The following is a 23,729-nucleotide window of genomic DNA, read 5'->3' on the forward strand; positions in this document are numbered from 1 at the left end:
GCCTACGTGTCAGTCCAACTCACTAAGAACATTTCTACCAGACACCCTTCAACCTCTAGCACTGGCCGGCCACCCTCCTCAGTCTGGCACACAGGAGGCAGCCAGGCCTGACCCCCTGAGTATAACAGTGCTCCTGGTGCAGTGCTGCAGCCCTGACAGTCGTGTCCGTCCAGGCAGACCAGCACAGGGAGGGCCTTGTAAGGGAAGAGGCACACTCTTCCCCAGGTCTGTATCAGGCCCCAAGAGAACCAGCTACTCGGCCCAGGGCACCACCCTGCCATTCAGACAGTCAGCTCCCCCTTCCCCTTCCCCTCTGGCTTATTTGAACATAGAGTTCGTATGAGTTTGAACATTAAACTACAGTCTATTTCATCAACTCTGAGATGTACTTATTTTCACATTTTAACACCTCTGTTGGACTGCATCTTAATTGATGGTGTCTTAGCATTGTGTCATTTAATTGATAGCATTTTTTCTTAGTAGTATGAAAATTACACATCTTACAATATGGTATTTAGATTGTTTGAAATATAAGTCAAAGAGCAAGAGCTAGAGAATATAAGGCTAAAATATCAAATTATTGAAGAATGCAGGTCAAGTTCTGCCTGCATTACTACTATTACAGGTAGTTTATGAAAAGAACATTAAATATAAGGAGTCAGAAGACCTGGGTTCTAGTCCCAACTTGGCCACTAATTTGCTGTGTGACTCACAGAAACATCACTTAAGCTCTGGATATCTGTCTCATTTGTAAGATGGTAATAATAATCCCATCACATATGGTCAAATGGCCGAAAAGGCACTTTTCAATCATAGAACCACTCTTTGCCACCCTGATTAAAATGGACAGATTTTAATGTTCTGTCTGCCTTAAGTATTATAATGAAATTCCAATCAATCATATTTCTCAAAACAAAATCAGTAAGTCTAAATAACAATACGTATTTATTAAGCCATTAACCAGGTGCCCAGCAGACGCATTATTTCCTTCATCTTCACTACAACACTATCAGGCAGTGGAATGGCCCACTGTACAGATGAGGAGAGTGAGGCTCAGGAAGGTTAAGCCTCTGGTCCCAAGTCACACTACCAGTAACTGGCAGAGTGAGCCAAGATTTGGACGAGAGTCCCTCGGACTGCAGAGCCCACTCTCTCCCACGTTCCGCAGCACACAGGCAGCCCTCAAGAACAAGCAAATGCCTGGGGTAGGCCTCTCTTACCTGGCAGGACCACCTTCACCTCAGTGCTGCGGCTGACTGCCTGGCTTCCACGGTAGGCGCTGCACGTGTAGGAGCCCTCATCCCTGGCCCGCAGGTTGTGGATCAGCAGTGTGCCATCGGGGGACTGGTGGACACGGTGGCCATCAGCCCGTACTGGCAGCCCGTTCCTGGAGGGGAGAGGACACTGGGAGAGCTGTCCAGGGCCCCAGGGCCAGGAGACAGAGGAAGGAGATAATCAAAGACCATTCCAACTACTCCCTCTTTGTGGACAAATGACCCTCACTTCAAGAAAGAGATGGGACAGAGTACCAAAAAGATAGAACATTAACAAAGCAAAATAACTCAAAAGTGAGGTGAACTTACACCATCTGAGCACACTGATCTAAGTTATTGTAAACTTGCCTCTTAGCCACAAAGGAACCCCACTTGCACCTTTCATTAACAAAGGTCTTTTAAGCAGCCGTGAGGTGTCAGGCCCTGTGCTGGGTGAAGGACATAAGCACAGCCTGCCTCCAGGGCACGGGGGTGGGGGTGCTGGTGTTTAGGGGAGACTTCTCTGACCTGAGGAGGAGGAGGCAGCCGCTGGCCAACAGAGAGGGAGAATAGGGGGACTCAGGAGCTGGAAGGAAGGCCATGGCCGGAGCAAGGAGAGTGAGAGAGGAAGGAAGAGTACACGGCTCTGGTCAGGAGTTTGGACTGGCTGCTGGGGTAATGGAGGGGTGTAAGCTGAGAAGGGACTGACACAACATTTGCACTTTGACAGGATGGCAGCCTGCAGTGGGGGAGTGGGGGTGACAAGCCTGAAAGCAGAGACCAGGTACGTGGCTGCTGCAGTAGTGCACGCCTGGTAGATGACACAGGCAGTAAAATAAAGGGACTTGGGTGAGGGTCAGATGTGGGAGGTGGAGAGAAGAAGAAATCAAGGATGACAGAGGGTTCTAGCTTGGGTAATGGTGGTGCCCCTCCAACATGGTGAGATCCAGGGCAGGGACGAGGGTAAAGGGTGAGGGTATTTTCCACCATTTTGAATTTGGGGTGCCTGTGAGATTCCAGGAGGTGTCACATTTGAGGTCTGGACCCAGAGAGTATCAGCACTGGATGGTCCCGGGAACTGCGTATCTGCAAGATTGCCCAAGGTGAAGTTAGAGAGAGACAAACCAAGATCCAAGGACAGACCTTGAGGTACACTGGCCTCTAAGGGATGCGTACGAGAAGAAGAGCCAGCCAGGAAAACGGAAGCAGCAGCCAGAGAAGCAGGAAGAACACCAAAGACAGTAGTTTCCTGGAACCAAGGGAAGGGAGTATTTCAGGAGGAGCAAGTGGTCAGCGGGAGAAGACTGCAGGTCATGTGAGGACTGACATGTGTCTGGAGGATTTAGAGACAGGGAGGCAGTTGGTGGCCTTGGCCAGGGCTGTATCCCTGGAGTGGAAGGTGAGTGTGAGGCCCCAGTTCAAGGGCTGAGCCGTGAGGGAACAGGTGGAAACAACCAGTATACGCAGCTGTGCTGTGAAGGGGAGCCTGATGGAAGGCCAGGGTCTGCAGTGAAATACAGCCTCAGAGAAGGGTATTTTTTATGTTGGTTTTGTTTTAAAGAGAGGAGTCCTGAGCATGTTTGCTGCTGGGAAGATCCAGGAGAGGCCAAGTTGAAAATACAGGCCTGATAGGATAATCAGAGCCAGGACCTGCTCAGGGCAGGCTGGACCGAGAGCACCAGCTGAAAAGCCTCCAGGGGCTCCCCTCTGCCTTCCCCTGGCATCAAGGCCACAGAAGAGGCAGCCCACCTCTACGTGCCTATCACCTCTCCCCTCCAGTGTGCAGGCCCCTTCCCTTCCTGGCATCAACTCTCAAATACCTTTGAGGCTCAACCAAGAACATCTTTTCCTCTCAGCCTTCAAGGCCCAGCCAAAGTCACCTCCATGGCCACCCCTTCCTTGATTCTCCCAGACAAGAGGCAGCCTCACTCCTCTGTGTACAGACAGCACTTAGGGCAAACCTCGTTTGGAGCTCATAGGACCCTGGGCTATCTGCCTGGGAGTATCCTGGGGGCTCAGATGACCCCAGGATTCCCAGAGCCCAGCCTAGTCCTACCCATTGCAAGGAGGAAGCGGGCAAAAAAATGTTTGATGAATGAACAAAAGGCCAACTGATCTAAGGTAAAAGACCACTGAGGTCCCCAAAACTGAGTGTAGCCCAATGGTTCTCAACCCCAAGAGAGATTTTGCCACCCAGGGGATATTTGGCAATGTCTGGAGACATTTTCTATTGTCATGACTTGGGAGAGAGTACTACTGGCATCTAGTGGGTAGATGGCCTAAATGCTGCTAAACATTCTACAACGCACAGTACAACCCCAAAGATATTGGGTCCAACATGTCAATAGTGCTGCGGTTGAGAAGCCCTGGTGTAGCCCAACCAACAGAAGAAACAGGAGTCCTATGGGGCTTCACTGTGTGGGATGAGGGTGCTGCAGCCCCCTCCATGGCACCAGGCCTAGAGGCAGGAGTAGAAGAATGAGGGGTGGGGGCAGTGCTGACAGCAACATGCCTGCAGAAAGGTGGACCACCTCTGGGGCTGTACAACCTCAGGTATGAGGGTTTGAGGACCAGGCCTGCCTGGAATAGAGCCTTACCTGGACCATCTGATGTTCACACTTTCTCCTGCCACCACACACAGCAGCCTGGCTGTGTCACCCTCTGTCACTGTCACAGTAGAGGGCAGCCCGGTGATTGTCAGCTCCCCTGGGCCCAAGGACGAGGCACTGTCAGCCACGACACAGATCCTGCCCCACCTGCCATCTGACCTCAAAGGCCATTGGCCCCACTCACCCTTCCACTCAGGACTGCCACCTTACCCAGAACTCTGAGCTTGACCCATCGCTGGTCTCGGTCCTGCCCATTGAAAGCAACACAGGCATAGAAGCCACCATCTTCCACAGCCACGTGGCTGATGACCAGAGAGCCATCGGGCTGCAGCTGGTGTCTAGGGACCAAGCATAGTCAGTTGGCTCCAGCCCTAGGGGGCCGGCGAGGGGCAGGGATGGGCAGGGTCTTCCTTTCCCCCGGGAAAGGCTGTCCAGTGGGGTCTGGCCAAAGGCTGGTCTGCCTTAGGCCCTGAGGTCCTCCACCTGCCAATACTCTCATTCAATTGAAAATGCCTGGCTTTTAAGCCTGGCAATAAAATCATTTCAATTTTTGTAATACAAGATAATTCTGGTTTAGGTTTCTAATTTTTGCCATATACTCATTTAGTGGGCTCAAATCCTGGTTCTGCCACTTAGGAGCTGTGTGGTGGTAAGCTTCTGTGTGTAAAATGAGGATAAAATAGCACCTACCTCAATGTGGCTCTTTTGCAGATTGTGTGATGGAGAACAAGCCTCATATTCACTGTGAGCTCAATAAATGTTAGCTATTATGATTACAGCCAGAAATGTGTCTGCCTCCATTTCCTCCCTCAGCCGGCCTGTTACTTCTGTCCACTAACTACACTCTGGAAAGGCCCGGAGACCCAAATCTTGGTCTGCCCAAGGAGCCCTGCACCCAGCAGCTCCATCTCAAGAGCTCCTGGAGTCCTGCTCAGGACTGACCGGGAGAGACACCTGGCAGCTCTCTCCCCCAATGGCCTCCACACGCTGGGGTGGGGTGGGAAGAGCTGAACAAACCTGGGAGAAGAGAGGGGCTGCCCATCTCTCTGCCACTCGATGGCTGGTGGGGGGAAGCCCTCAGCACGGCAGGTCAACCGGATCCGCTGGCCTGGATGGGCGTCCACCACCCCAGGCTGGTTCCGGTCCAGACGCAGCCTGCAGAACAAGCATCCCACAGCCATGAGGGAGTCCTTGACGCTGCCTTCCCGGCTCCCATCCGTGCCTGGGGACGACCTCTGCACAAGCCTCAGGTCATGGCCCCTTTCTCCCTCTGCAGCCAGATTCGGCTTCCATAACCGCCCCCCCACCCCACCCCCGCTTGTTCTGGTTAGGACACCATCACAACTACCTGGGGCAAAGTCTAAAAGCCACCTCTGGCTTTCTCACCTACCTTCTACCTCTCTCCATCCCCCCACCCAGTATCTCCAACTGTCTCTTCCCCGCCATGCACGTCTGCCACTAGGTCCTTCACTTGGGCACCCCCAGCCCTGTGCATCCCCCCTGTAAACTGTACCCTTCTTCCAGCCCGTCTCAGGCCCTCTAGCTCCCGGTGTCTTCCCTTCCTTCAGCCTCTGAGTCCTGGGCCCATGGACCTGCACCATTCCCCACTGCGTGGGGTCGGGGGGAGGGCTCCCCTTCCTTCTCAAGAGGCCAAGCTCAGGGAGCCATGTTTTTCTAGTCCTCAGTTTGCAGAGCCCTGAGCAGGGCCAGCAAGCCTGGTCACAGCACACACTGGCATGGGGACACATTCACCTTCCCTCCTTTCACCCACTGAGACCTCCATCGGCCCTGGCCCTTGAGAGGGAGGGGAGGCTGAGAGCAGGATGGCATTGCTGCACTGTTACCTGGTCATGGACCGTGGATGTGAGGAGGAAACAGCCCCCAGGCCCCCAGCTTCCCTCCCTAGGCCAGAGTCCTGAGGACTGTGGCCCTGGGCTGGGTCCCTGGTCTGAGGGAAGTGCCTCGGCTCAGCCTCAGACAGCACGGCCATGTCACCCCCTGTCATGAGGCCAGGAGAAGCAAGAGGTGAGCTGTGGGGAAAAGGGGGTGGAGGGGAGGGTAGGCCATGAGGCCGGCAGCGGACATGTGGAGAAATGAGAGCCACAAGGGTTAAGACAGCCACCCCAGCCCAACTGGAGCATGGTCTCTACCACGAGGATGCCTTGGCCCAAGGAAGCACCCTAGCCCAGGCCCTCCCACCCTGGGGCCCATGGGAACCCATGGGGGTGGGCGGGACAGAGACCTGTGATTTGAAGCTGGATCTTCTGAGAGTCACCACCTGGCCTACTGCTGCCACAGCTGTAGGTGCCAGCATCCTCTGCCCGCAGAGGGCTGATGACCAGGGAGCCATCAGGCTGCAGCTTGTGCCTAAATGACAGGGTAGGGGCTTGAGCTCTGGGCTCCTTAGGCAACAATGAGCGCAGCCCCCAGTGCTCCTGCCAGAGACCATAGCCCCACACTCACCCTCCCATCCCAGGGGAGATCAAAGGGGCTGCCTCAGCGGGAGGATTGTTGCACACCTGTCAGAAGAGATGGGTCCCCCGTCTTTCTGCCACTGGGCCTGGGGGTCCAGGGAGGTGTCATCTGGGCAGAAGAGCCGTACCAACTGCCCCAGGGCTGCCTGCACCAAGGAGGGCTCTGAGCCTGCCAAGCTGATCCTAGAAAGGTGGGAGGTGAGGATCTGCCCTACCGGCAAGTGCCAGGACCAGGGACCACCCCTTCATCAGTGTGCCCACTGGATAGCTTGGTGCCCATCCTGTGGCAGGCACTTGCCTGAGGGTCCCATGGGAGGCCAAGCTCCAGAAGCCCATGGACTCAGGAATCCGCCCTCCCCAACCTCCCCACCATACACCCAGGCTTTGCTACCTCAACCTGCTCCTGCAACAGCAGCAGGGTAGGCACAAAGCCCAGGGCATGGAGAGGCTGGGAGAGGCAGCACACACCAGACTCGTGTGGGAGCTAAACCACATGCCTGGCCTCCCTGGAATTTAAAGTTTTAGCTTGTTTATTTTGTTTTTAATCTTCCCAAATCTCTCATTAATAGGACACAGACCCAAGAGTAATAACGACTGGAACCCACAGCAAACCTATGGGATAATATTACCATTTTACAGATCAAGAAACTGAGGCTTGGAGAAGTTGGGTGACTTGCCAAAGGTCACAAAGCCTATAAACTTTTCCAGCTACACAGGCCCAGGGTATACTGGTGAGATCTGATCGAGAATCCAGGTGCCACCATCTACTGGCCACCTGACCTCAAGTGAGTCTCACGTCTCTGAAGCCTGAGCTTCCCTATCGTAGAATGAAGGTAACAAGGCCCTCCAGACAGGGCTGTTTGGAGGATTCAAGGTAAGGGATGGGGAGGGAGGGCTGGCTGACCTCAAAGTTTTAGTTCCAATAGGCTCAGCCCCTGGGCTGGGTGCCCTATTCTCCTACCTGGGGAAGGTGGGCCTCACCTGTAGGAGGAGCTGTGGGGGGGTTGCACTGGCCGCCCAGCATCTCCACCCAGTCCAGGGGCACTGAGCCCAAGCTCCTGGCCCCAGGGCCGTTCTCCAAAGGCCTGGGTGTGGTGGGCCTCCCCCCGACCAGGCTCTTGGTCTCGCCACCAGAGGCCACCAGAAGGCAAGGGCTTTCTCTGGACTGTGGCCCCCGTCCTGTGCTGGCTAGCCTCCTGCCGGCGTCCAGGACTGCTGCCGCCACCATCTCTGTGGGTGCTCTGGCCAGAGGCCCCAGGCTCGAGTCGGCGAGGCCCAAGTTGCGGCGTCCGGCAGCTGCTCATGCACTCCTCCTCCGAGGCAAAGTTATTGGCATTGCCGTGGCAGCCACCATACCAGAAGCGGTTACACTGGCCCACGGAGGCGATGAAGTACCAGCGGGCGGCCCAGTCTGTGCAGGAGCCATGGGCACTGGGCAGCAGGCACTGCACGGGGTATGCTAAGGGGACAGGGAGGATCCATGTCACCAAAGTGCCCAGTAATAAAGCTTCAAATGCTGCCCAATGGAGCCCTGCTGAGAAGCACCCACCATCCCTTCAGCCTCAGAGACTTAGGAGCAAGGCCATTCCCAGTTTATGGAGCATGTCTACACCCCTGCCTGGGCCCCTGACCTGGCCCTGGGGGCAGAATCTGTTCACTGCCCAGACCTGCCCCAGGCGGGGGCCACAGCAGCCTCTGGAATCAGCCCTGTACACCTCCCCCAAGAGAACTAGAGCCCTCCAGGAGGTCAGGGCCAGGAGGTCCCTGGGCTTGCTTCCTCGTGCCCCACCCTCCCCATGGAGTGCATGCACAGAGCAACCCAAAGGCTTGACCTTGACCCAACCCTGAGCTCCTGGGCCTGTGCAGATGCCCAGCGAGGGGCCTGCTCCTGTTCTCAGGGCACTGTGCCAGCCTCTGAACCCACCTCCAGCCCCCAGCCTGCCTGTTCTAACAGCCCTCCTCCCCAGCACAGCCTGTTCCACCTCTCCACATGCAGATATAACCACGATGGCCCCTACTTAAAGCCCATCCAGGTACCCAGCCTCCTGCAGACCCCGACCACCAGCTCCAGTCTGGCTTTCAGCCTCCCTGTAATGGCCCCTGGCAGCTCCACCCATGTATCCCGTGGTCCAGCCTCAATGACCTCCCTCCAGGACTCATCCCAGGCAGAGTGGGGACACCCCTGCCCATCCCAGCACTGACCACTCCGCACCATCTCTCCCTCTGGAAGAGGCTGAGCCCCCAGGGGGCCGGATAGGCCTTCCTTCCTCATAGGATCCTCACCTACAACCCTCCCCAACTCCCACAAGCAGCCAGAGGCTTCGAGTGCAAACTGTTGGAAAAAGAACAATCTGGCACTGTTCTCTGGCCTGTCACCCAGTAGGTGATCAATAAACATTTGTGGAACAAATGAATGAATAACTGAGCTAATAGGAAGGTCTTTGCCTCGGGTTGGGGGGCACAGTGGGACCAGAGCCCACCCACCAGGAAGGATGAGTAGGGGCATCCACTCACCATAGCTGGGCTGACCCACACAGCCTTCCCCAAGGGGGCCAGCTGCCGAGGCCACGTTGTCATAGCAACAGCCAAACTGGGAGCCCCGGCACTCACTGGGCTCATTCTGCTGGGCCTGGGGCTGGTGGGCCCTGGGAGCCTGGGGAGGAAGCCCAGGGTTGGGAAGTTGGGAATAGGTCTGACTCTTGGGGGACTCTGGGCTGCCTGGGGGAGGATGGCAGGAAGAGGGAGGCACAGAATTATAAGCCCACAGGGCATAACCCCAGCCCAGGGAGATCAGAGGCCAAGAGAATGTCGGATGAGCCCCCAAGCCCCAGCCCAGGCCCATCTCTGAAGCCCTGAGCCCTCAAGAGGATGGCCCAGGCCAGTAGGCTTCAGGTACCTCTCTTCTCCAAAGCCAAAGCTGCAAAGAGCCTGGGTCACAGTGGCATTGAGCAGACCCAGGGCATTGGACTCCTGCCCCCTCACATGAACCAGATACTTACTGTGGAAGTCACTGCTCTCGACCCCAGCCTGTTCTTGGTGCTGTTACTGCCATAAGACCTTGTGCAGCCAGCCTGATGGGGCCCCTCAGCCACAGACACCCCATCAGGGCAGCACCCGTACCTAGACAGACATCACACAGCCTCCCCTCACCACGCGGCCCTGATCCCCACCCTTCCGGGGACCCTGAGCCGCCAGCATCCCAGGACCCAGGTGCTGAGCCTCCCTGAGCTGGGGGCTGACCAGGTGGCGTGTCCCTGTGTGCAGGGCATACCATTTGGGGTACCCTGGTCTCTGCCCACATCTAGTGACCACTTAGTGGCTACCAGGGAGGGTAACAGTGACACAGTAAGCAGAACTGTGCCCCTAACAATTGACAGATCCTCAATGCACACATCCCACCACAAAACCACGGAGGGGGAAGTTCACTTGAGCCTGCCCACATATCAGGTTCCTAGGGAGTTTCTACAAAAGAGCAGCAGATGGGAGATGGGGCAGAAAAGGGTGTCAAAGGAGCCCACCACTTATTTCACCTCCAACAACCAGGTGTTGGGAAGGAAGGCGAAAGAGGGAATGTGTCGACGCATATTCTATGTGTGAAGCACCATGTGATTCGTTTCATCCTCACAGTAACCCTAGCCAGTGGCTGTCATTGTTCTTAATTCTCAGCAGAGGAAGCCAAGATCAGAGAGAATCCAGACCCCCAAATAACTTGCCCCAAGCCACCCAGCACACAGCTGGAAAGTGGCTGAGCTGGGAATCACCCCCAGGCTGCTGGCCCCAAAGTCTGAGCCCTTAGCACCCCAGCCCCTGAGGGAGTGGGCACATGCTGGGACAAGTTCAGGGCAGGCCATGGAGAGGAGGAGAGCCACACGGAGGGCATCTGGGGAGCTCGGATGGCTCAGCCCCTCTCCAAGGCTGAAGCGGGTGGGATTATTAGGAATTGAAGAAAGTTGGTCGGCCTTTTCCAGCCTTGACACTGGGTTCCCTGAGCCTGGTTTGGATCTGAGAGCTAGAATCATACCCTATGTGCCTTCTCAGAGCCTCAGGTTACACCTCAACAGGCTTCTGCAGAGAGAGCAGGGATTTCTACCCCCACTCAGCACATTAGGAAACTCGGCAAGAGGAAGCAGCAAGTCCTCAAGGTTGTACAATCAGCGCCCCGCCCCGCCCCCACCCCGCCTTCCCTCTCTGAGCTGGTGAGGAGGACAAGGCTGTCTGGGCACCTACCTGCTCTGCTGACAAGAGGCCCCAGGGCAGCCTTGCCACTCTGGCCCAAGAGATGTGGTGTGGCCATCAGGGCAGCACCCATAGGGGCTGTGTCTGCAGTCTCGGGGGCCTGAGCCAGACCACAGGGGCTGCTGGTGTAAGGACTGCTGCAGAGAGGGTGCTGAGCCCAGACCTGGCAGGTAGGGGTCTGGATCTCTTCTGGGATTACCCTGGGCTGAGGGTCTCTCCTGGGGTGCCCACCACTGGTTTCTAGATTCTAGAAAGAAGAGGAAACAAAAGAGAAGCTAATGTGTCCACCAGGCCCCTCCCCCTCCATCTGTGTCCACATCAGACCTGCTTCTCTCCATCCCCCCTACACCACTAGCCCCACTCTCAACCTCCATCTCCAGGCACCACCCACTAGGACACAAAGACAAGAGGGCCCTGGGTTGGGGGCTTCCACTGAGCTTCTCACCTGAGGTGGGGGCCTCCCAAGGGCCCAAAGACATCCAGGGGTCCCGGGGGCTGTTGTGCATGTCCTGCATGCTGGGGACTTCTGCAGGGATCCAGGGCAGTCGGGGAGGGGTACAGAGAGGAGGAAGAGAGTGGGCCTGAGTGGTGGCCAGCCCTGACCAACATCTGCTCCCACCCCACTGCTCAGGCAGGGCCTGGGGAACCCAGGACAACAGAAGTGAAAATGAGCAGTACCTGTGATTTCATAAAACACCCTTCCCATGTTTCAGAAGTCTTTAATCACAGAGAAAATACTAATGTTACATGTTTAGCAAAAAGAAAAGCCAGATATAAAATTAGCCTCTATGTTTGATCCCGATTACATCAAACAAAAAATGATACACAAATTTTTAATTAGACTGATGAAAAGACAAACAGTCCAATTAAAAAAATGGTCAAAGAACTTGAACAGATATTTCCCCAAAGAAGATAAACAAACGGCCAACAAACAAATGAAAAGATGCTCAACATCATTGGTCACTAAGAAAATGCAAGTCAAAGCCATAGTGAGGTACCACTTCACACCCACTAGGATGGCTCCAATCAAAAAGACTGAAATAATAACAAGTGTTGATGAGCATGTGGACAAACTGGAACCCTCGTACATTGCTGGTGGGAATGTAAAATGGTGCAGTCACTGTGGAAACCGTTTGGCGGTTCCTCAAAAAGTCAAACATAGAATCACCATACAGCCAAGCAATTCCACTCCTAGGTACACACCCAAGAGAAACAAAAACATATGTCCACACAGAAACCTGTACATGAATGTTTACAGCAGTATTATTCATTATAGCCGGAAGGTGGAAACCCAAATGTCTATCAAGAGATGAATGGACAAAAAAATTGTGGTATATCCATATAACAGAATGTTATTCAGCCATAAAAAGGAATGAAGTGCTGATGCATGCTACAACTTGGATGAACCTCAAAAACATCCATAGACACAGAAAGCAGATCAGGTTCCCAGGGAAGGCAGTTAGTGTTAACGGGGAGTGACTCCTTAATGGAAACTTTGAAACTAGAGGAGGGCTGGTGGTTGTACAACATTGTGAATATACCAAATTGTACACTTCAAAATGGTTAGCTCTATGTTATGTGAATTTCATCTCAATAAAAAAGCTCCATAATACAAACAATTGGACTGATAAATAAAGGAATGAAAGAGTAGATAACGAAACTGCAAATATAACAAAATATCAATTGTAGAATTTAGATGGTGAGTACATGGCAGCTCAGGATACAGTTCTTCAATTTTTCTATATATTTAAAATTTTTCATCATCTTGTTGTCCAACTTGGTGAACTTACTAAAAATCATAAATTGTACCATTAGAATGGGTGAATTTTATGGTATATGATATTTAACCACCTCAAAGTTATTAAAAAGATTTTTGGGGCCAGCCCCATGGCGTAGTGGTTAAGTTCGGCAAACTCCGCTTCGGCCGCCCAGGTTCAGTTCCTGGGTGCAAACATACACCACTCATCAGCCGTGCTGTGGCAGCAACCCACATACAAAATAGAGGAAGATTGGCACAGATGTTAGCTCAGAGCTAATCTTCCTCAGCAAGGAAAGAAAAGACAAAAAAATTTCATCATAAAGTGTTTGAGATAAAAATGCAAAAGGCTGAGTAGAGAAAATTAGGACAATAGGATTTTTTTTTATGCTGCATAAAAGACGATTTGCAAGACACACCCCAAAATGCTCACAGTGAAAGTTTCTGAGTGCTTCATGTGTGGAGGTATGGGAGGGAGTTCCCTTCCTTCTATTTGTTAGTGGTTTTCAAATTTTTCACCATAAGCGTATTACTACATAATGGAATGAAGTTAGAAAAAATAAGTGCAAATTCCATTCCCATATGGACTACATCTTGCCAGTCCCCAGGGAATATTAAACTATAATTATTTAGGGTTGGAAGACTACCAGATAATTGGTAAAATCTTTGTTTCCATTTTACTGCCTATCCCACTCAGGCCAAAACCTTGGATAAGGCTGATTCAAATTCTCTCCCCAGTTCTGTCATCTCCCAACATTCTTTGGGCCCTGAGTTCACAGTCCCCAGCCAGCCTGAGAATTTCTGCCTGCTGTCCCTCTGTCACTTCAACTTGAAAGGCACCTTTCTGCCATGCCCATCCTGCCTCTGGCTTCCCTTCCTGGGACTCTTCCCTTCCATCTTCTTGGGCTTAACTCAGAGCCCCAGGCCCCCTCCCACATACCCTCTGGGCATCAGGCTCTGCTGGGCCAGAGCCTGTCCCTTCATTTCCATGGCTCTTTCTAGCACTTGGATTTCTGCAGCCTGCTCCCCACCAGGCTCCTCCTCCCAACTGCCTCCACTTCCGTCTGACCCTCAGGCAGGTGCCAAATCTGTCTTCCTCAACAGCTTTCATGGTGTCTCCCTCCAAAACTTTCAGTGGCTCCCCAGGGCCTATTACACAAATTTAATCGGAAGCCGGAGGCCCTCCAGCATCCGGCCCAACACTAAGAGCACCACCCCCAGACAGACCTCCTGTCTGCTGATAAGATCATCCCCACCCTGGGCTGAGGGCCAGTTCTGGGGACCCTACTGGCCTCAGAGCTATGAACACTTGAAATGTGGCCAGAGTGACTGAGAAACTGAGTTTTAAATTTTATTTAATTAGAATTAATTTTAAATTTAAAAACTGCCACTTGATTCATTTGTTGGAAAACGCTCCAGTATGTCTGGAACAACTGTATGTATGTGAATCTCCTTTCTCAACTGTACATTTTACGAACTCTAAATACAGATCAAGTATGCCAGTGAAATTTTAGCATCTGAGCTGAGATGCGCTGTAAACGTAAACTATACGTTGGATTTTGAAGATTTAATTCAAAAAAAAATCTTGTGAAAAAAAAGAATGTAAAATATCCCATTAGTAATTTTTGTCAATTATATGTTAAAAATATTTTATTAGGTTAAATAAAATATGTTATTATATATAAATTCACTTGTTTCTTTTTACTTTTTTAAGGCAGTTCTTAGAAAATTCTAAATGACACATGTGGCTTGCATTCTACTTTGACTGACAAGCACTGCTCTAGAACCTGGGAGGAGGAGGACGCAGAAGTTGCCGTGGTGAGTCCCCTGTGTCCACTCGGCCCACCCCTCAGGGAGCCTCCTCGTCGGACCCCCAGCCCCTCCACCTGGGCAGACGCATTATGCACTACAGCATTAGGTACCAAAAACACCAGAAATTCTAAATTCTCACCCATCACAGACTTCTGTGGAGCCCCCAGAAATCATGAGACTAGAAAATGTTCACACACCAAATGGCATTAAGGGGAAAAAGCAGATACAAAAGCACACACACACACACACACACACAGCAAATACACTAAAGATGAATCCCACCAATGGATGAGGTCAAGGGCAATTTAAGTCTCTCTCTCTCTTCTACTTTTCTAATTTCTCCAAATTTTCCACAATGAACATACATTATTTTTATAATTATAAAAATAGCAATCAAGGTTTTTCCTTTTACAATTCAGCCTGGCCTGAAACTCTCTTTACGTTTCCTTCCTTTCTATTTATGTGAATCCTACCAGTCTCTGGGGCCGGCACAGGGCCACTTCTTCCAGGAAGGCGTCCAAGGCCCTGGGATACTGAGTGGCTCCAGGGAGCTGGACCCATGGGAGCCTGAGGATCCTCTGGCTCTTGCACCCCAAGGGCGAGGCCCAGGCTGAGGGACCCCAGGGGCCCCCTCATGGCCTTACCACCACTACTTCAGACCCTTTGCTTATCCAGCGCTGTGTGTTTGAGCACTGTGCAAGTGACTCACCATGAGCCTGGAAGTCACTCATCAACCCATTGTACAGAAGGGCACACCGAGAATCAGAGGAGAAGCACTGCCCCGGGCCCCACGGTCGGTCAGCAACAGAGTGGAGATCTGAACCCAGGTTAGCTGGTGACTCCAGGCCACAGGCTCTTAGCCACCATGCCATGTGTCTTCACTGGAATCCTACCACTCCCCTTCATGGCTCACAGGCCCCCATCATCAGCACGTCAGGGCCAAACACACCTCTCCGCAGTGTCAGAAGGCCACCCCCTCACCCACCACCTCCCCCAGCTCAGCCCCAACCCTCACCCTTCCTCCATATCACATCCTCACACCAAGTAAGTGCTGGCCTCGGTGCCCTTGCTCCTGCGGCCCCTCATGCCTAGGACTACTTCTTTTGCAGTGGGCATTGGGGTGAGGGGAAGGGCAAAGACAGAGGCAGAAGCAGCACGTGAGGACAGTCTTTCCTGGACCACCTCCCTCCTCTGCACTCACTCAGTCATTCAACAAACATTTACTGAGTGCCTACTGCGTGCTAACTAAGTTCTGTGGCAGTATAAACAGGAATAAGGAAGTCAGGGACTCAGCCCTCAAGAAGCTTATAGCTAGTAGAAGTCATATACAACCACTGCAGTACAAGGAAAGCAACCGGAGGGTGACAGTGGTTACAATGAGCCATGGGGGGTAGGGTAAGGGATGCTGCCTCTGACAGAGGAAACAAGGCTGGCTCGTGAGGTTGCAGAGTTGGACTCTTTGGGTGGCAAAGGCTTCGGTAAACAGAGATGCAAGAGAAGAGCGGTCCCAGTGCTCACACATTACAGGCAAACACCCAGAGGCAGGAGGTGCTGGTGAGGTTTGTAGTGCAGAAGAGGTCAGGCCAGGCTCCGCCCTGCCCCTCCTGTCCTTACCCGGAGGAAGATGGCAGGGCTGCGTGTTACAGGGCTCCACATCCGCAGGCTGGGACAGCTGCAGGCTTCTGCAGCGGCCAGGCGGCCCAATGGCACAGACGACCTGGCGCCTGCGCATGCCGGAGCTGCAGCTCTTGGAGCACTGGGCCCGCGGGATGGGGATGGAGGAGAGAAACGCATGCATAAGGAGAGAGGTGCTGAGGCTGGTGGTGAGGGAGGGCGCCCACAAGGGCTGGGGTGGGGAGGCACCTGGTAACGCACGTCAGACCCAAGGATGGGACATGGGCATCCACCTGTCAGAGACCTGAGGGATCAGGATTGGCAGCAGGTCTGGGGGGGTAGCAATTACTCACGAGACCCCAGGCGCCTATTCGCCAGGCCTGGTCATCAAGGGGGGCACAGTCGTCATGCACACAGGGCTCAGTGAGTGGGGGCCGGTCCTCCAAGGAGCACGCTGTGGCATGGAGCAGAGACCCTTCGTCACCTCGGCAAGTGACGCTCCGCCTCCGGACCCCAGCACCGCAGCTGACAGAGCACTGTAAAGACAAGGCTGTCAGCAGGAGCTTGTCCTTGCCCAGAGGCTCCATGCCAGGTCGACAGCTGGAGGCCCACCAGCCTGGCATGAAGCATGGACAGCACCCTACTGCCCATGTCCAGCTCCCAGGCCCAGAGAGGCTGAGTCATTCTCTTGAGGTCACACAGCCTGAACCATGGCTGCTGACACCAGGCTGAGGTGCATTTTCCACATCCCCTCTTTTGCAACTTGATCACATGTAGGTGCTGGAAACAGTAACCAGCAGCCCCAGGCAGTGCCAGCTCCTCCCTCGCCCCCATACAATGCACCTGGCTTCTTCTTCATGCCAAGGTCAAGCCTTTCCCACCCTGCCTGGGATCCTCGAGGAGAAAGAGCACCAGAGGAGGAGTCCAAGCACCTGCTCCTAGTTCCCAAGACGACCTAGCAGGTCACTCTACTCCCAGGATCTGTCTCCACAGCAGAGGACAAGCACCCAGCCCTGTCCTGCCACTGCCCCAGGCCCAAGACCCAGCTCCTGATCTCCGCCCCATCCTGTCCGGACAGGGGCCTCACCTCTCCCCAGGGCTCCATGCTCCAGGCTGCACAGCGCTGCAGGTTGCAAGCCTGTGTGGTAGGGGGCTTCCCAGGCAGGCCTGCACACTCAGCCTCCTTGGCAGCCTCCTGGATGCCAGCCCCATTGGACGAGACGCAGTAGACAGAACGGGACTGGGAGCCGCCTCCGCAGGAGGCTGAGCAGGGCGCCCAGGGCCCTGTCTTCCAGCTGGCAGGGAGCAGGAATCTGTGAGGCTGGCCCAGGAGCAGGGGCTGGAGCCCAGGCCCGAGGGGGCACCAGCTCTCACATACCGGAGTGGGCTGGAGACCCCCCCCAACCCATCCTCTGAACATCTGGGCCTGTGCAGGTAAGGGGCGAAGAGCTCTGCACAAAGGCCAAGACTCGGGCCCTGCTCGCTATCTCCCATCACCGTGTGCTGGTCCCCTGCAACACGGAGCCTGACGGCCTCCCTCTCAGCTTTCCTGTCCTCACCTGCATCCTCCTTTCTCCTTCTCACCAGGTGCCCTATCACCCCCAGCCAGACTCCATCACCTCCAGGTCTGACCTTAGCTGGGGCATCTCCCAGAGCGGCCATGCTCACCCATGTGTGGAGTGGCCCTGCTTGGCCCTGGGACACAGGGACCCGGAGGAAAGGGCAGCCCCCATGGCACCGTGCAAAGCCAAGCCCACCACCATCCCGCGAGACCAGCTGCCACCTAGGCCAGGAGGGTAGAAGGACTGCACCAGCCCTGCAGGGAGCCTGTAGCCTGCAGATTACCTTTTCCCGCACACACGCTGGGCCCCAGCAAGGTGCCACACTCTGGGCTCATACAGGTAAGACGTCTTTTGTGCATGAACAAAGGCATTGCCAATGCCCACAGGCCCTTTGGCCCAATCCCTGGCCCACAGCTTGGCCTCTGCCAAGCCAAGCTCCCTGCCGGCTCAGACAGACAGGGCATCCAGTACCTTCCCCAGCCCTCCTGCCACCAGCCTGGACAGTCTGGTCACTGTGTGGGCACACGAGGGTGGACAGTATAGCCCTTGGCCTCACGCTCAGGGCCCACCCTTGCCTCCTCGCCACTCCAACCACAGCTGTGGGGAGCCCTGGGCCACCCAACCTCTTTGCTCCACACCTAAAGCAGCCTAGGGACCTTGCTCCCTTCCCACCCAAATGCTTGGGCCCTGGCCTGGGTGGAGGGGGCTGGCAAAGGCCTCACCGCTTGGTCTGCAGGCAGGGCTGAGGGTTGCAGGGACGGTGGTCAGCTGGCCGCGGCTGGTGCTGGCACATGTGGTCAGGGTAGGCCTCATTGTCAATGGTGCAGAACACCAGGCGGGACTGGTGACCTGCAGAGGCCAGGCCACCACAGGCAGCCAGTCAGTGAACATTCACCAGACATACTCTGGGCCCCGCACCATCTGGACACGTCCCAAGTGTCATCTTGATTAAGTCTCAAATGATTTGAGGAAACTGATGCTGGGAGAGTTTTAGCCGTGAGTGATGCAGCCCTGCTGTGACACGGTCACTGGCTCTAGGCCTGGCCTCCGCTGCCAATAGAGTACCGACTCCTGTGAAATGCCCCGGCCTCCGGAAAGCCCCCTCTGCTTCTCTTAGCTTAGGTGGGAGCCCTTCACAGCGTTCCCCAACCCCTGAGTTTCCCCAAGGTGACCCCCATGACACGCAGCTGTCTCACCCGCTAGTCCACCTCCCCCTAGGGCTGGAGCCTTGAGAAAGCTTGAGCCACCCCAGGTCCCCTCACCTGCGCCACAGTCGGCGCTGCAGTCGTTCCAGGAGCCGTGACTCCAGCTGAAGCCGGGCCGCGGGGCGCCCAGAGGCAGGTGATACTCGTAGCGCACGCCAGGGCTGGGCTCCTGGCTGATGAGCTGCGCAGGAAGGTCCAGGTGGGGCCTGCTCGCCTCGCCCCACGGCCTCCTGGGGCCCAGGCGCCCCCCACTGGCCCAGAGGCCGTCTCCAGGCCGCCGCGCTCACCTCGATGACCAGGGGCTCCGAGGTGGGGCCGCGTGCGTGCAGCCGCTCCGGCGCCAGGTCCCCTTCGGCGCCGCGCTCGTAGTGCAGGAGGGTGCTGGCCACCGGCAGGGCCCGAGCGCCCTCGACGGTCCAGTGCCCGTTGAGGTAGTACTGCCCGCGGACGTTCCTCACCGCTGTCGGAGGGAGCCCCAGTCAGCGGCAGGGGCAGGACCCGCCGCCGGCCGCACCCCGAACTCGCGCCTGCCCAACTGTGCTCTCACCCAGGAAATTCCTGCTGGCGGCCGCCTCCTCGATGCGGATGCTAGTGGCCCCCACGGGAACTATGAGGATCTGGTTGTAGCCTGAGGGGCAGAGAAACTCTGGGACCACCCAAGCCACAGGAAGGAGCTGGCCCTGAGGATGCTAAGTGCCCAGCAGCACAGATGGGGTCAGGGAAGGGCAAGTAGGACACAGGCAGGGCTGGCTGCCTGGGGAAGATGTTCCTGGAGGAGGAAACAGCTTTACACAGGCCAGAGGGGTGGGCAGGCTTGGGCACCCAAACTGACTGAGAGGGGGAGGGGACAGATGGGGACAATGGGGGAAGGGCTGAGGAGGGCATCCAGGTGGCAGCAGTAAGAGATGAGACTGGATAAGTGGGTCCTAACCAGCATAGTCCATGGGCTCCTGTGAAAGTGTTCGGCCTCCACCCTGAGGCATGAGCTGAGTGCCAGATCAGAGCCTCTCAGTGGCATGAGGGTGATGCAGCCAGAGCGGAAGACAGGCAAGGAAGGGACAAGCAACAGACCCTTGTGTCAACTGCCTGTGGACCCCCGGAGGACCCCACCTCTGCTGAGGTCATTGGCATCAAAGGTGCCTGTGATGGGGTAGCAGGTCGTGCCGTCACCCCCACACTGCAGACACTTGTCCTCCTGCTTTGACGAGTCTAGGTTGTGGTCACAGCCGACAACCTGCCAGGCAGACATGGGCGACAGACAGGAGAGACTAGAGGGAGTCCCTGACACACTGGGACTCGAACCCTGGTGGACCAGCCAGGTCAGGTCAGGGAGGAGCAGTAACTGTTCATTAGCCGTGAATAGTAAACCTTGATCTGAGTAAACCTTGGATCTGGCCTGTGCCTGACAGGCCAGCTCTTTTGCCCCCTCAGCACCCATTTCCCCTTCTCTGGCAACAACACCTGATTTTCCTTTGGGGGCCACCTCTCTCCCACAGCACTTGGATAGTGCTCCCCAACAGTGGGTTTGGGCATATCAGTGGGTTGTACACCTTGCTCAAAGAGAGTGGTCCAGGGGGAGCCCCAAGCCAAGTCAGAGGTGACCCCAGGTTTATGGAACTCCTGGGAATGGGGTGCCCTTTCCCAGGGAGTTGCCTGGCTGGGACGGCTGATGCCTGGAGCTGCTGGTGGCCATCTTCACACGTCACAGGAAGAAGCTGCCTGATCCAATGCTGACCCAGAGAGGAGAGGAGAGCCAAGAGGCCAGGAGAGAGACATTTCCAGCAGCATCATTCAGGCACCCGCAGCCAGCCAGCCAGCCCAGACTTCAATGGCCTTTTTTTTTTTGCTTAAGTCAGTTTTAGTCAGGTTTCTGTAACTTGCCACCCAGGGGGTTGCCCTTATTGTGGGGCTAGAGTTTTCAAAGGGCAAAGATAAGAGGGTCATAGGGCATCTGTGATGCAAGGCACCTTAGAAGCTGGTCTTGAGACGACATCAAGCTCATGAGAGCCACTGGCCCTGCTGGTGTGGGACAGGGAGACACCCTGCATAAGCCCCAAGCCAGCTCCCAGGTGGGTAGGGGGACAACTCACCCGGCAGCTGCCATCCACACAGATGTCCCGTTTGCCAGGCTCACAGGGCGTCCCGTCTACCACGGCCTCCCTGTGCTTGTAGTAGAAGTTCTCCCCCTCAGGAATGCAGTTCAGTTCACACTTGTTTGGGGCTGGGGCAGGCAAAAGGGGGCAAGTTAGATCCCCAGAGAGGGTCAGCCTATCCTAGCAACGGTGAAGCGTGGGCAGGGGCCAGAAGCATACGAATGGCTGGGGGAGAGCCCTTGCAGCAGCCCCCCAAGCAGCTCAGAATCCTGCCCCATCTCAGGGAGACTGGACGTTCTCCACGAAACTGCTGCATCTCTGGGGATCAAGATGAAGAAAAATCCCAAAATAAGGAAAAAGCTAGACACTTGAAGAGGTCTATCTCAGCATTCTTTATAATAGCCCGAGTGTTAATCATCTACTCTTTAAATTATCTATCAATAGATTATTATACATGTTGACTATGCTGTTAAAAATGATTATGAAGGGCCGGCCCTGTGGCTTGGTGGTTAAGTGCGCGCGCTGCGATGCTGGTGGCCCGGGTTCGGATCCCGGGTGCGCATCGAGGCACCACTTCTCCGTTCATCCTGAGGCCGAGTCCCGCATACAGCAACTAGAAGGATGTGCAGCTACGACATACAACTACCCACTGGGGCTTTGGGGGGAAAAAATAAAATAAATAAAATCTTTAAAAAAAAAAAAAAAAAAAGATTATGAAGACCGTATAGTTATGTGGGATATAGATAACAAAATGCAAAATGGAACTATGTAATAATTACAAACATGTAAACATAGAGAGAAAATGTGAAAAAGGCTAGAATGAAATGCTAGCAGTGATGCCATGAAAGAGGCGGGGTTAAGGTCATTTTGTTCTTGTTTTAATTTTTTATCTAAATATTATACACAAATTGTTTAAACAGCCCAGAAGTGCTAACAGTGTTGTAATAATCTCCACAACAAAGAAGGCATTCCTCTACTACTCTTTTTAATGCTTCCTCCATGTTCCAATTTTTCTGTAATAAGGATATACTTAAATTATTTTCAACATATGCTCACCTCAGGATCCAGGAGGAGGTATGAATGCCACAGGGCCCCACTGGGGCCACCCCCTCTGCCAAGACCCCCTCCCCACCGCACAGCACACACAGGCTATAAATGCTCATTGATTTGGAATCCAGAGTGCCAGAGTTTCCAGGAGTCATTTGCTGGGAGCAGGGAAAACTAACACTCAGAAGGATAATCCTAAGGTACCTTCTGACTCATCTAAAACGTTTTAATTACATACAAGTGAGTGTTTCTTTCTTGAACTGTATTGCTCTAAAAACTAACGACCTACACCCTCCTCAAAGTCGCCCAGAGCATGCCCCCGGCCCCAGAGACCCTGAGTACAGGGCCCTCGCTCTGCGGAGTCCCTGCAGCCGGTCCTGCCGTTTGCGCAAACCTGGCGGCCCCCTTCCCCGCGCCCCCTCCCCGCGCCTCTGCGCAACGGAGCAACGCTGAGGGGCGCAGGCCAAACAAAACGGGGCTCCAATGGCATAGACAAGGCCATGGCTTTGTTTGAAATGTATACAGACTGATAAAAGGACGGAAAGACCAAAAAATCACCCCCAGTGTTGTGTTGCCACGGGCACGTGCTGGGGGCACTGGTGATTTTTTTTTTTAACGTATTTGGCAGAGTGTCTACAGTATGGTAATAAGAATTGTGAGATGAAAAATCAGTGTATAAAAGAGATTCCAAAGCGATGGGGACCAGGGTAGCGAAAGCAGCGTGTCCGCTTACCCCGGTGGTAGGGCAGCCACCTGTACCGCCTGCCCTGGAACTCGCGGCCGTCGAACTCGGCGCACTGCTCAGCCCTGAAGTCCCGGGCGCCCTCGGGGCAGCTCTGCGGGGCGGAGGGGTAGGAGAGTGGGGAGTGGGTCCACCACTGGGGTCTCCCTACCCAGTCAGGGTCCCGTTCCCCTCCTCCCAGCACTGGCTGAGTTCCTGGAGGCAGAGTGGGCCCCCAGGGCTGCCGTGCACCCCCCTCCAGGTGCGGGGACTTTGGGCTGCCCAGGGGAGCCTCTCCCTGCAGGTGCCGGGTGAGGAAAGGGCAGGAGCGCCCCCAGGCCGGGCTAACCGAGGGGCCTGGGTGGGGGTGGCTGGAGCCAGGGGAGGGCGCCCTGGGGCTGGATGTTGGGGCTCCTGGAAGCTGGTACCCCGCCCCCATGGGCTTTACCTCCGTGCGGCAAGTGCGGTGGCTGCGGGCCGGGCCCACACAGCTGGAGCCCCCATCTCTCCTGCAAGACAAGGGCACGGAGAAGACCCGAACCCCCACGACCCAACCCCCCCCAACACTCCTGGGCTCTCCCGCAGGCCCCCCAGCTTCTGTGGGGCTCCTGTGGGCAAAGTGGGGCCAGAAGGGCACAAGGTGAGGAGGGGGTGCCTGCCCACATCAGTTCCCTCCGGTAGGTGCGGTGAGCCCCATGTTATACTTGGGAGAAATGAGACTCAGAATCCTAACTATCCAGCAGTTTGTCCAACTTGGGGCTGCTCTACCTCTGAAAGCAAATTTCCAGAGAAGACCCAAACTCTGCCCTTGGAGATAAAGACACAATATATATCCACCTGGTAAGGTTATTCTGCCATTTAAGGAGTAAATGAGTGTAAGGTGCTTAGAATAATAGCTCATCTCTCTTCCTCTTCACACAGGTTCTCAGGAACAGTGAGTTAAACCAACTAGCAGGCAAGGTGCCATCGCCCCTCCTTTTGTGCCCACCTCCCTATAGCACCTGTCAGAGTGCAGGGCACACAGTCGGTGCTTAATAAGTCACTTGAAGTGGGAAACATCTATGCTTGACAAAGTGGCTGCGGGTAGGGAAACCGCACAGGTTTGGCATTGTTGAAGATTATTAATTAGTTCAACAAGAATTTACAGCACCTGCCACATGCCAGGCTCTGCATTAGGAGCTAGAGACCCAGGGGTGCATGAAGCAGGCGTGGCTCCAGCTCATCCGAAATGAGGCAGATTGTGGAAATCAGAGTATATGTATGTGGGAAATAACTTGATTTCAAATACTCCATCCATGCTGTGCCCAGAATGAATCTATTGTGTGGTGGGCTCTGGCCGTGGGGCCC

At 54.7% G+C, this 23,729-nt stretch overlaps 1 protein-coding gene across 1 annotated transcript in view; it reads right to left on the reverse strand.

The window, feature by feature from the left end:
- Positions 1-23,729, reverse strand: part of PAPLN (papilin, proteoglycan like sulfated glycoprotein) — a 42,524-nt gene that overhangs the window by 4,149 nt on the left and 14,646 nt on the right. Inside the window, exons 3-25 of the mRNA XM_014784380.2 lie at positions 22,831-22,891; positions 22,395-22,497; positions 20,612-20,742; positions 19,632-19,755; positions 19,069-19,149; positions 18,809-18,981; positions 18,579-18,702; positions 18,039-18,165; positions 16,842-17,049; positions 16,108-16,290; positions 15,755-15,896; positions 11,018-11,098; positions 10,564-10,819; positions 9,336-9,456; positions 8,851-8,989; positions 7,318-7,795; positions 6,382-6,519; positions 6,105-6,229; positions 5,707-5,860; positions 4,880-5,017; positions 4,073-4,200; positions 3,851-3,959; positions 1,221-1,387 (exon numbers count right to left, since the gene is read on the reverse strand). Coding sequence (XP_014639866.2) covers positions 1,221-1,387; positions 3,851-3,959; positions 4,073-4,200; positions 4,880-5,017; positions 5,707-5,860; positions 6,105-6,229; positions 6,382-6,519; positions 7,318-7,795; positions 8,851-8,989; positions 9,336-9,456; positions 10,564-10,819; positions 11,018-11,098; positions 15,755-15,896; positions 16,108-16,290; positions 16,842-17,049; positions 18,039-18,165; positions 18,579-18,702; positions 18,809-18,981; positions 19,069-19,149; positions 19,632-19,755; positions 20,612-20,742; positions 22,395-22,497; positions 22,831-22,891 — 3,491 coding nt within the window. The remainder of the gene's footprint in view (positions 1-1,220; positions 1,388-3,850; positions 3,960-4,072; positions 4,201-4,879; positions 5,018-5,706; positions 5,861-6,104; positions 6,230-6,381; positions 6,520-7,317; positions 7,796-8,850; positions 8,990-9,335; positions 9,457-10,563; positions 10,820-11,017; positions 11,099-15,754; positions 15,897-16,107; positions 16,291-16,841; positions 17,050-18,038; positions 18,166-18,578; positions 18,703-18,808; positions 18,982-19,068; positions 19,150-19,631; positions 19,756-20,611; positions 20,743-22,394; positions 22,498-22,830; positions 22,892-23,729) is intronic.

The sequence above is a fragment of the Ceratotherium simum genome, chromosome 24, assembly GCF_057802395.1.
Source record: "Ceratotherium simum simum isolate JZ-2026a chromosome 24, ASM5780239v1, whole genome shotgun sequence".
Taxonomy (NCBI): Eukaryota; Metazoa; Chordata; class Mammalia; order Perissodactyla; family Rhinocerotidae; genus Ceratotherium; species Ceratotherium simum.